At 38.5% G+C, this 13,540-nt stretch overlaps 1 protein-coding gene across 1 annotated transcript in view; it reads right to left on the bottom strand.

The window, feature by feature from the left end:
* Positions 1 to 13,540, bottom strand: part of Tmc3 (transmembrane channel like 3) — a 41,115-nt gene that overhangs the window by 19,527 nt on the left and 8,048 nt on the right. Inside the window, exons 5-9 of the mRNA XM_027920265.3 lie at positions 5,514 to 5,620; positions 4,650 to 4,748; positions 4,415 to 4,557; positions 3,097 to 3,244; positions 2,428 to 2,471 (exon numbers count right to left, since the gene is read on the bottom strand). Of these exons, the coding sequence (XP_027776066.2) occupies positions 2,428 to 2,471; positions 3,097 to 3,244; positions 4,415 to 4,557; positions 4,650 to 4,748; positions 5,514 to 5,620 (541 nt within the window). The remainder of the gene's footprint in view (positions 1 to 2,427; positions 2,472 to 3,096; positions 3,245 to 4,414; positions 4,558 to 4,649; positions 4,749 to 5,513; positions 5,621 to 13,540) is intronic.

A 13,540-nucleotide genomic window follows, 5' to 3' on the forward strand; every position in this document is an offset into this window, starting at 1 on the left:
CTGACATTGCACCGCATACCTTCCTGGGGCCTTATGAGCTGTCTTTCTCTTCTGTAATGTAAGCTCCCAGACTTTTTAGTGTTTTTGTTCCTATATCCTCAGCTCTTAGAATAAGCCTAAGCACATCTAAGCATACGATAAATATCTGATAGATGAGTGAGCAAATAAAGAAGCAACTAAATGACTCTGAGATGCGACATGGGACTCATCTCTCTCCTCGTTAGCTCTCACTGTCACAAGTCTCTTATAGTGTGGGAGATTTCAGAATCAACAGTGATTCTGGAATTTAGTATAACTGATACACATCTACTTTTTGTCACAGTGGGGGACAACTGACTTACTGGCTCTGGTTGGCCTATTTTTAAGGTAATCTGTCAACTTTGGGGCCAATTTCAACCTGGTTCCCCTGGTAGCAGAACCCCAGGCAGAGGCCTGTTTGTACATGTTAATTTGGGAGGGGACACCAGAAAGTGGGACAAAAAAGCCATTAACACAAGGATGTGTGGTAGAGTTGGCCAGTTGGAGGCAACTGCAGGACCTCCTTAGGGACCTACAGAATGCCTCCCAAACAGTCCACCCAGAGGGAAAGAGAGAAGCATTTATCCCATTCCCTATGGTCAGCACTGCTTCCAGCCTATGGCTGTATGAGTGTTGACTGGGACCTTGTGGGTACTCCTCAGAGGACCTCAGGGCAGCAAGCAGTAGGGAGAAGCAAGGGGAGCATGCATATGGCCAGCAGCATCCTGTAAAGCTCTACCTGGGGATAGGGACAGGAGAAAGAGATGTGGTCAAGAGGAATTGAAGGTATACAAAAGAAGGGCATCATCTCCTCTGTGAAGTTGCACCAGCGGGGGACCTTGGACAGGTCAAGACACCCTCTTCTATAGGTGTCCTGGCCCTTCATCAGCAGAATGAAGGAACTCATTACCAAATTGCAGTGATAAATGTCACCTTTCCAGGTAAAAAATAAAAACATGGCATACTATGATATTATTACCAACTCTGGTGGCAGAGGAGTAAGATCAAAAAATCACAGAGCACTGGAGACAGAAATCCCTGAGAAAGTTAGGTCCACGGAGGCAATCCCAGTGCTTCTTTATTCCCTCCAGTCTCTAGACCACACCTCATCACTTCTAGGGTCATGCTGCCCATGTGGTGAAATGTGGCCCTGGGGCAGTTCCTGCAATTGATTTTCCCTTCCAGTACCTGGTGACCTTTTCAGGGACTACACTAGAAAATGCATGTGGGGAAGAAGGAAGTAGCCAATTAAATGTTAGTTTTCCCTTTTCTCTACCCTCTTCTTATGGGTCCTGTTACAGCATGCTGTATATCCCAGAATGGCTACCATTTTTTTTTTTTTTTTTTTTTTTGTAGAAGAGAGATGAGGAAAGGTTTCTCCTTAGTTCCTTTGCTTGTTTTAATAATGACTTCAATGATCTGGAATGAACTTAAGATAACTACAATTTTCAAATTTGAGGAACCCTTTAAATCATGTTGTGAGATCTGCTAAAGATATATATTCAGTGCTCTATTCTCAGGGATTCTAATCTGGTAAATTGGGGATTGGGCCACAGGAGTCATCATTTCCAGTGACTGCAGGTGATTCTGATGTGGGTGGGAGCTCTCCAGCTTCTGAAAAGCGTTATTAGAGTCCCATCCTTCCATTTTTCAGGAGAGAAGCTGCAGGCCAGGAAAGTTCAGGGAGTGAATGTCAAGAGCAGGGCCAGAATCCATGTCCTCAGACCACCTACACATAGCCTTTCCCAATACCACCCCTTGCTTCCTGCCATTATCCCTGTGGCTGGTGTGTTTCTTTGGTTCTCCACAAATTAATTATGAGAACTAACCAATCAGTAAGGATACCAAATGAATGCACACGTCAATCTCAGTGCAGACAGAGCCACTGCCCCTTTGCCCCTTCCTGGGAACACCCTTGTCTTGCATCTGTTCTCTGGTTATGGTGTTGTTCCCTCGCCAACATACTTCTCAAGTCCTTATGAAGAACCTCACATAGAAGAAACCACCCTGAAGGCCTTGTGAAAACAAAGGATGCTGTTTGTATCTTGTGAGCTTCAGAGATTTGTTTCTAAATAAAACTAGTCCTAACAGTTTTTGTAGATTTGTTTCATTCAGCAAATTGGAAATTGGCATTAAATATAAGAGTTTTATTATCTAAGTAAAAAGGTAGGTGCTAGTTAACTTCAGATCTCTCACCCTGAGGCTCTGAGGAAGGAGGAAGCACTCTTAAATACTGCTATAGGAAAGTATGGGGTTCCCACAGACCACAGTACTAGGGGAACCGAGATCACAAAGAAAGAAGACCTATTTGACTTGTGAAAATAAAATATAGATAATATAGTAAATTTCTGTACTAAGTTGAAACAAAATGCATCACTGACTCTTAGCACAGGACATATTAATACCTACAGATTTTTGCTTTTCTTCTTTTCCTGTTCTTCCAGGATAGCCTCCTTTAAGGAAGAATACATATAGCATTAGGAGCTTAGCATTATTGTTAACTATAAAAAAATTCAGTATTTTAAATCATATGTTTAATACTTTCTTTTGTAAGATTCTATTGATATCAGTGAATTAGATATAAATTGTTTAATAATCAATTGAAAGGAAATTAGAAATTGGGAAGAAAGGTTAGAGACGGGAAGATTGTGATAGTCTGAATTACCGAAATACATTTTTCTCAAAATAGGGTGCCATTGAGTTGTTGCAGTGGTTCTACTGGCCCAGGTTTTTGACTGCTTTTGATCTCCTTTTCTAAGTTAAAAATAAATGCTTATATCCCTAACATCTACATATTGTTTCATTTACAGATTATATTATGGGTCATGGTAATAATCCATTATGTGAATTATGAAAAATACACCAACTGAAATTTTTAAAGGATGAAATATAAACAAACAAACAAATGAATAAATAAATAAATGTTCTAGCCAGAGGCAGTGGAGCGCACTCCTGTAATCCCAGTGCCTGATTGAGGATTGCAAGTTTGAGGCCATGGCACGACTCTCCAGCAGGGGGCGCGCTCTGAGTCCGGACAATGCGCTAGCTGCAGGACAGCCTGGACAGGTTTTCACTCACCCTGATGCTGTTCACGACTGCAGCGGTTTTGCTCTCCGCAGCCTCTGGGTTTCCGATGAGGTAATCCCAGGCGCAGAACACACGCCAGCAGAAGGTGTAGTTTTCATTGGAAGCACTAGCAAGGCTTGTGCGGGAGTTTTTGGCCATCCTGCAAAAGAGGAATCAGAACAGGTACTTGGGGACAGCTTCAGGACTATGGTCTTCCTCTCTGGGCTGTTGCTACTTACTGACTTGGAGTTTTACGTGAATTAGAAAAGCTGCTTCATCTGGGTTGAGGTAACTCCTTAGGCAAAGTGCCTGGTGGACTTCCTGCCCTCAGCTAACCTTTTTGAATACTCTGAAAAGTGCATTGACACATTAGTGTGTGAGTCCTTTTTGACAAGGAGTCCCACCACTGCGGTGGCCCAAGCACTTCTGTCTGCACTTTAGTAACTTGCCACAGATTGGAAGCACAAATTAGAAAGAAGTGCACGTGAGACAAGATGGTGGGGACCAAGTTCTTCTCTAGGTTCAGAAACTGTTAGTCTGTGTTCCTTTTTTTTTTTTTTTAATATTTTTAGTTGTAGATGGATACAATACCTTTATTTTTAATTATTTTGTATGTGGTGCTGAGGATAGAACCCAGTGCCTCACACATGCTAGGCAAGCCCTCTACCACAGAGCCACAATCCCAGCATCTCTCCCTTTTATTTTAATTTTTTTTCTCTAATGTATTAATTTAATTTAACATAATTTCTTAATAGGATATTAAACTTTAAGGAAACCTGGTGATTTTCCAAGCCAAACTGCCCATTTTACAGATGAAGTGTAGAGAGGGAAGCAAGTTGCTGTGGGGCTCCCAGTGGGGGTGGTGCAGGACTCCCAACCCTTGGCCAGTTCACTTTCTTTTGCTTTGTGCCTCCAGTCAAGAATGAGCTTGAAATTCCAACTGTGTCACATCATAGATAAACTGGTCCATAAGAATCTATAATCAGGTGCAGGCAAACATACAGCCAACAGAGCATGTTTTGCTTTCTGTAATCTCTGGTCACCTGGATCATATTATTCATCTCTATTAAGGCATCTACTTGTCTAAAATTGCATAAACTGGTAAATCTGTATGATCCTTGTCTTTCCAGTCTCAACACAACACCTAGCTCGAAGCTGTAAGTGTTCAAAAAGTACTGGTTAAAATGAGCATACCTCCTTGGTCCTGGTCTCCTCCTCTGTAAAAATTGGTACATTTATGCCCTAAATTAGCAGGGCTATTGACAAGATTAAATAGGATCACACATATCATAATTCCTCATGTGAATCTTGGGGAAATGAGCAGTCATACTTTTTTAAAAGAATGATGAAGCTGTAAGCAAACACTGCCATCCCCACCAGGAAATACGCCAAGGGCAGCCGGTAGCCTGCTCTCCCGATCCTCCTCTCCCGGCCATAATAGCCATAGAAGAGAACTGAGTACTGGAGGTAGCCCTGCAAAGAAAATATTCTGTGTCATTTCTGATTCCCCAGGTCTCAGAATAGTGCCTTACTCAAGACAAGAGTGTGGCAAGCATCAACCTCACCCCCAGGGACCAGACGGTATCCAGGTCTTGGGCAGATGCAACATGCTCCTGGGGGATGCTCTTGCTGGTTGTGCTTCCAAAGGGCTGGCCTGCGATCAGCTGGTGAGAGAGGAAGAGATGTTATGTGGTCCTCCAGGTGAGGGGACCAGAGAAAAGGGGGGAGGTGGATGGATTTCCATGAATCTGTAGAGGTGTCACATGTAAGAGCTCTTATGGGGATGTTTTTCTTTGCTTTATTCACGAGTGGAAAGTTAATCATTGGTGATTAGTTTTTCTTTGGCTGTTTTCTTTGTGTACCTGCTGGGTGCACTCTCTCTGGACTAGATGTAGTATTTGTGGGTGGATCAGTGAGGTCCCTGGGATTTTGGGACTGCATACGAAATGAAATGGCCCCATTTACTTTATTAGGATGAAATTAAGTTGAATAATGTGTTTTACTTTAACAGGTTGGCAAACTGGCAGCCTGTCACTTCTTTTGTAGAGCCTGAGAGCTAAGAATGGTTTTTGCATTTTTGAGTCGTTGGGGAAAAATTAGAAGAAAAATAATATCTTGGGATAAATTAAAATTATATAAAATTAAACTTTCAGTTGGCATAAATAAGGTTTTATGGGATCACAGCCACATTAATTATTTTATGTGTTGTCTATGGCTGCTTTTGCTCTACCTGGTAGATTTGAGTAATTGTGACAGAGACTAAGTGGCCAACAAGGCCTGAAATGCTTAACTGTATTGCTCTTTATAGAAAAGATTTGTCACACATGCATTATCCTTCCCACAAGAGTAATAAGAGAGGTCATTTTATACTGTTGTAACATTCCCCTTTTAAACAATGGTACTGTTTTCTCTTCTGAAATAGTTCTTACCTCTGGGACGACAATAAAAGCACCTGTCATTATTGTGAGCACAATATTAATTCCAAATAACCATCTCAAGAATATGAAATAGGAGGCCACGCCTGATCCAAAATGACCTAGAGAAAGGTAAGACAATATAGTCCTTTTATGCTCAATCCTCACGGTGCAAGAAATCTTCATAAAGCAACATTAACTTTTCCTGACATCCTCAGGGTATAGAGTAAAAAAAAAAAAATGCTATACTGTGCACATAAGAGCATTCCGCCAAATGGTTACTTAGATCGGTCAAGATGACCATGAATATCTACTAGTTTTATATGAAGAAAAAGAAATCCCTAGTTTACCAAAAATAATAATTTCCCTAATGACATATTCATCTAAAATGCTCTATCAAATTTACAATAACAAATGTATGTTAAAAAGTGTGAGCATCTTTTGAGAATTTGATATATTTCTCTTCTATTTGAGGTCCTTTGGAGAATTCCAAGTATTTTTCTAAGGGTCCTTTTGGCTAAATTTCAAAATAAAAACCAATTTGTTAGATGTTTACAATTGAGAAAACCAAGTGAAGGATTCATGGGAATTCTTTGAAAATTTCATTTTGCAAATTTGTAAAAATTTTTTGCGAATATATCTCACTTTAAAAAGTAAGAAATTGCTTGATTCCATTTAAACATTAAAAATATTTTTCCATATTTTTAAATCTAACTTTAGATTTATTTATTTTTTAAAAATATTTTTTTTTTAGTTGTAGTTGGACACAATACCTTTATTTATATATTTTTATGTGGTGCTGAGGATCGAACCCAGGGCCTCACCCATTCTAGGTGAGCACTCTACCACTGAGCCACAACCCCAGCCCTAGATTTATTTTTATATATATAACATTTCTTTTAAAAATATTTTTTTAGTTGTAGATGGACATAATACCTTTATTATATTTATTTTTATGTGGTGCTGAAGATCGAATCCAGTGTCTCACACTTGCTAGGCAAGTGCTCTGCCACTGAACTACAGCCCAGCCCCTATATATAACATTTCTTTTCTATGCCATTAAATATAACAGTATCTTCCTTGATAATTTCCTCACTCTTAAAATTAGATGGGGGGGTTGGGGTTGTGGCTTATTGGTAGAGCGCTTGCCTAGCACATGCGGGGCCCTAGGTTCAATCCTCAGCACCACATAAAAATAAATAAGTGAAGGTATTGTGTCCAATTACAACTAAAAAAATAAATATTTAAAACAAATTAGATGGGTCTCCATTCTGGGATCACATCACTGATATTTTGACTCTTTCATGATTTCCAATTGGATGTTTAAATATACAATACAATTTTAAAATAAAGGAATTACTCCGCCCATGCCTTCAAGGTAGGCAGACCTGCGACCGACCGGTGGAGCAGGCCCAGCGGGTCGCCAGCATGGTGGACACATCACCCCAATTGGAGGAAGGGCCCAACTGATGCCCACAAGGTAGGCAGAGCACGTGTCCCGGAGAAGGGGCCCAACAGCCCGCTGGCCTAGTTGAAAGATCACCCCAATTGAAGGAGGGGCACAGCCACTGCCTGCGCCTGCAAGGTAGGCAGACCTGCAACCTGGAGAATAGGCCCAGGAACCCGCCAGCGTGATAGACAGATCACCCCAATTGGAGGAGGAGCACAGCTGCTGCCCGCCCCTGCAAGGGAGACTTTGCAACTATACAAGAGCAATATAAATATATAGGGGGAAAATTCAATAACACAACAGTTTCACCAAGCAGAAAGAAATGTGAGCAGTATGAAAAGACAAGGAAAGAAAGGACCACAAGCAATGCAGTTCAACTCAACTTTAGAAGAGGTAATAGCTGTAGCAGATGGAATGTCAGATAAAGAATTCAGGATTTACATGCTTCAGATGATCTGGAGTCTCAAGGAAGACATTAGACAGCAAAATCAGACAATGAAAGATCATTTTGACAATTAATTACATAAACAAATCCAAGAAGCAAAAGATCAACTATATAGGGAGATAGAGGTTATAAAAAACAAACAAACAGAAATCCTAGAAATGCAGGAAGCAATAAACCAACTTAAAAACTCAAATGAGAATACTACCAGCAGAGTAGAACACTTAGAAGATAGAACATCAGACAATGAAGACAAAGTATTTCAACTGGAAAAGAACATAGACAGCTCAGTGAGACTGTTAAGAAACCATGAGCAGAACATCCAAGAAATATGGGATAACATAAAGAGACCAAACTTAAGAGTCACTGGGATACAGGAAGGTATAGAGGTCAAAACCAAAGGAATGAGCAATCTGTTCAACGAAATAATATGAGAAAACTTCCCAGACTTGAAGAATGAGACAGAATCCCAAATCCTAGAAGCCTACAGGACGCCGAATGTGCAAAATCATAAGAGATCCACACCTAGACACATTATAATGAAGATACCCAACATACAGAATAAGGAGAGAATTTTAAAAGCTTCAAGAGAAAGGAAGCAGATTACATTTAGGGGTAAACCAATCAGGATAACAGCTGATCTCTCAACACAGACTCTGAAAGCTAGAAGATCCTGGAACAACATATTTCAAACGCTGAAAGAAAATGGGTTCCAACCAAGAATTGTGTATCCAGCGAAATTAAGCTTCAGGATGGAAGATGAAATTAAAACCTTCCATGATAAACAAAAGTTAAAAGAATTTGCAGCTAGAAAACCATCTCTTCAAAACATCCTCGGCAAAACATTACAGGAAGAGGAAATGGAAGATAACAATGAAAACCAACAGTGGGAGGTAGTACAGTAAAGGAAAAAATAATCAAAGAGGAAAAACAAACCATGTTAAGTAACATAAATAAACAAATATGGCTGGAAGAACAATCCATATCTCAATAATAACCCTAAATGTTAATGGCTTAAACTCACCAATTGAGAGACACAGGCTAGTAGAATGGATTAAAAAAAAAAGATCCAACAATATGCTGCCTACAGGAGACGCATTTGATAGGAAAAGACATACATAGACTGAAGGTGAAAGGTTGGGAAAAATCATATCACTCATATGGACTTCGGAAACAAGCAGGAGTGTCCATACTCATATCAAATACAATAGATTTCAAGCCAAAGTTAATCAAAAGGGATAAAGAGGGACACTACATACTGCTTAAGGGAACCATACACCAACAAGACATAACAATCATAAATATATATGCCCCAAACAATGGTGCAGCTATGTTCATCAAACAAACTCTTCTCAAGTTCAAGAGTCTAATAGACCACCATACAATAATCATGGGAGACTTCAACACACCTCTCTCACCACTGGACAGATCTTCCAAGCAAAAGTTGAATAAAGAAACTATAGAACTCAATAATACAATTAATAACCTAGACTTAATTGAAATATATAGAATATATCACCCAACATCAAGCAGTTACACTTTTTTTTCTCAGCAGCACATGGATCCTTCTCAAAAATAGATCATATATTATGTCACAGGGCAACTCTTAGACATTATAAAGGAGTAGAGATAATATCATGCATCTTATCTGATCATAATGGAATGAAACTGGAAATCAACGATAAAAGAAGGAAGGAAAAATCATGCATCACTTGGAGAATGAACAATAGGTTACTGAATGATCAATGGGTTATAGAAGACATCAAGGAGGAAATTAAAAAGTTCTTAGAGATTAATGAAAACACAGACACAACATATCAGAATCTATGGGACACAGTGAAAGCAGTTCTAAGAGGTAAATTCATTGCCTGGAGTTCATTCCTTAAAAAAAGAAAAAACCAACAAATAAATGATCTCATACTTCATCTCAAAATCCTAGAAAAAGAAGAGCAAAACAACAGCAAAAGAAGTAGAAGGCAAGAAATAATTAAAATCAGGGCTGAAATTAATGAAATTGAAACAAAAGAAACAATTGAAAAAATTGACAAAATTAAAAGTTGGTTCTTTGAAAAAATAAATAAGATAGACAGACCCTTAGCCATGCTAATGAAGAGAAGAAGAGAGAGAACTCAAATTACTAGCATACGGGATGAAAAAGGCAATATCACAACAGACACTTCAGAAATACAGAAGATAATTAGAAATTATTTTGAATCCTTATACTCCAATAAAATAGAAGATAGTGAAGGCATCAATAAATTTCTTAAGTCATATGATCTGCCCAGATTGAGTCAGGAGGATATAGACAACCTAAACAGACAAATATCAATTGAGGAAATAGAAGAAGCCATCAAAAGACTACCAACTAAGAAAAGCCCAGGACCGGATGGGTATACAGCAGAGTTTTACAAAACCTTTAAAAAAGAACTAATACCAATACTTTTCAAGCTATTCCAGGAAATAGAGAAAGAGGGAGAACTTCCAAATTCATTCTACGAGGCCAACATCACCCTGATTCCTAAACCAGACAAAGACACTTCAAAGAAAGAAAACTACAGACCAATATCTCTAATGAATCTAGATGCAAAAATCCTCAATAAAATTCTGGCGAATTGGATACAAAAACATATTAAAAAAATTGTGCACCATGATCAAGTAGGATTCATCCCTGGGATGCAAGCCTGGTTCAATATACGGAAATCAATAAATGTTATTCACCACATCAATAGACTTAAAGATAAGAACCATATGATCATCTCGATAGATGCAGAAAAAGCATTCGACAAAGTACAGCATCCCTTCATGTTCAAAACTCTAGAAAAACTAGGGATAACAGGAACATACCTCAATATTGTAAAAGCTACCTATGCTAAGCCTCAGGCTAGCATCATTCTGAATGGAGAAAAATTGAAGGCATTCCCTCTAAAATCTGGAACAAGACAGGGATGCCCTCTCTCACCACTTCTGATCAACATAGTTCTCGAAACACTGGCCAGAGCATTTAGACAGACAAAAGAAATTAAAGGCATAAAAATAGGAAGAGAAGAACTTAAATTATCACTATTTGCAGGTGACATGATTCTATACCTAGCAGACCCAAAAGGGTCTACAAAGAAACTATTAGAGCTAATAAATGAATTCAGCAAAGTGGCAGGATATAAAATCAACACGCGTAAATCAAAGGCATTCCTGTATATCAGTGACAAATCCTCTGAAATGGAAATGAGGACAACCAATCCATTCACAATACCCTAAAAAAAAAAAAAAAAAACCTTGGGAATCTACTAACAAAAGAGGTGAAAGACTTATACAATGAAAACTACAGAACCCTAAAGAGAGAAATAGAAGAAGATCTTAGAAGATGGAAAAATATACCCTGTTCATGGATAGGCAGAACTAACATCATCAAAATGGCAATATTACCAAAAGTTCTCTATAGGTTTAATGCAATGCCAATCAAAATCCTAATGGCATTTCTTGTAGAAATAGAGAAAGCAATCATGAAATTCATATGGAAAAATAAAAGACCCAGAATAGCAAAAACAACTCTAAGCAGGAAGTGTGAATCAGGTGGTATAGCGATACCAGACTTCAGACTATACTACAGAGCAATAGTAACACAAACAGCATGGTACTGGTACCAAAACAGGCGGGTGGACCAATGGTACAGAATAGAAGACACAGAAACCAATCCACAAAACTACAACTATCTTATATTTGATAAAGGGGCTAAAAGCATGCAATGGAGGAAGGATAGCATCTTCAACAAATGGTGCTAGGAAAACTGGAAATCCATATGCAACAAAATGAAACTGAATCCCTTTCTCTCGCCATGCACAAAAGTTAACTCAAAATGGATGAAGGAGCTTGATATCAAATCAGAGACACGGTGTCTGATAGAAGAAAAAGTTGGCTACGATCTACATACTGTGGGGTCGGGCTCCAAATTCCTCAATAGGATACCCATAGCACAAGAGTTAATAACTAGAATCAACAAATGGGACTTTCTCAAACTAAAAAGTTTTTTTCTCAGCAAAAGAAACAATAAGAGAGGTAAATAGGGAGCCTACATCCTGGGAACAAATCTTTACTCCTCACACTTCAGATAGAGCCCTAATATCCAGAGTATACAAAGAACTCAAAAAATTAAACAATAAGAAAACAAATAACCCAATCAACAAATGGGCCAAGGACCTGAACAGACACTTCTCAGAGGAGGACATACAATCAATCAACAAGTACATGAAAAAATGCTCAACATCTCTAGCAGAGAAATGCAAATCAAAACCACCTTAAGATACCATCTCACTCCAGTAAGATTGGCAGCCATTATGAAGTCAAACAACAACAAGTGCTGGCGAGGATGTGGGGAAAAGGGTACACTTGTATATTGCTGGTGGGACTGCAAATTGGTGCGGCCAATTTGGAAAGCAGTATGGAGATTTCTTGGAAAGCTGGGAATGGAGCCACCATTTGACCCAGCTATTCCCCTTCTCGGTCTATTCCCTAAAGACCTAAAAAGAGCATACTACAGGTTCACTGCTACATCGATGTTCATAGCAGCACAATTCACAATAGCAGGACTGTGGAACCAACCTAGATGCCCTTCAATAGATGAATGGATAAAGAAAAATGTGGCATTTATACACAATGGAGTATTACTCTGCATTAAAAAATGACAAAATCATAGAATTTGCAGGGAATTGGATGGTATTAGAGCAGATTATGCTAAGTGAAGCTAGCCAATCCCTAAAAAACAAATGCCAAATGTCTTCTTTGATATAAGGAGAGTAACTAAGAACAGAGTATGGAGGAAGAGCATGAGAAGAAGATTAACATTAAACAGGGATGAGAGGTGGGAGGGAAAGGGAGAGAGAAGGGAAATTGCATGGAAGTGGAAGGAGACCCTCAGGGTTATACAAAATTACAAACAAGAGGAAGTGAGGGGAAAGGGAAAAAAAACAAGGGGGAGAAATGAATTACAGTAGATGGGGTAGAGAGAGAAAAGGGGAGGGGAGGGGAGGGGAGAGGAGGGGGGATAGTAGAGGATAGGAAAGGCAGCAGAATACAACAGACACTAGTATGGCAATATGTAAATCAGTGGATATGTAGCCGATGTGATTCTGCAATCTGTATTCGGGGTAAAAATGGGAGTTCATAACCCACTTGAATCAAAGTGTGAAATATGATATGTCAAGAACTATGTAATGTTTTGAACAACCAACAATAAAAATTAAAAATAAAATAAAGGAATTAAACCTACTCTTTAAGACAATTGAATCAACTATTCCAGCAATATTTATGGAGTAATTTAGACTATAATAATTATAACATGCTAAAGGTCTGTATTTCTGCTTCTGATTTTTTTTCTTATTACTTTGATTTGTCAGTAAATAATTCCTGCACTATGCTATACTGTTTTGATTGTTTAGCTTTCTGACATATTTTTAAGATTTTGGTCACACAACTTCATTTGTATTTTTCCTTCAAATTTTTGTTTAATTGATCTCTTCATTGTTTTTCTTCCTTAAGTTTTGTGATTATTTTGTCAAATACTTAAAGCAATACATCGAGACTTTTACTGGAATTGCATTAAACTTGTAAATTAATGCTAGAACTCATAATCTTCCTAATATTAAATCTTCTCATATCTCCTTATAGAACTTTTATATTTTATAGTCCAATATTACAGTTTTCTTTATCTCAGAATTATTGCCAACTTTATTCATAGAGGTCTATGTGTGTTGTGTTATTATTGTGTGTTTAAATATGATTTTATTTACTTTTAAAGCATATTTTTTAAACATAGCTATTTCTATAAAAATGTGATTTTTTTTTTTTTTTTTGTATTTTGCAATTCCCTACATTACCATCTTATTTATCCTCAGAGTTTTTCACTTCATCTTTTGGGGTTTGATGTGTCTGATTCAGTGAACTGGGAGAGAACAAACAGAGCTATCTTGGAATGTAGCAAAGAAGCATGGGGATTATTCCTGTCTTGCTGGGGACAGACCAGGTCTTCTTGCTTTGCCCTGCTATGCAAGTCTCCCCAGTTGCACATTGTGGGGACTGGCACACACCAGACTATTCCTAGACTGTGGATTGATGACTGATCCTGCATCCTTGACCCCTTTTCCAGGTGCAATTACT

Source organism: Marmota flaviventris, chromosome 2 (genome assembly GCF_047511675.1).
Source record: "Marmota flaviventris isolate mMarFla1 chromosome 2, mMarFla1.hap1, whole genome shotgun sequence".
Taxonomy (NCBI): Eukaryota; Metazoa; Chordata; class Mammalia; order Rodentia; family Sciuridae; genus Marmota; species Marmota flaviventris.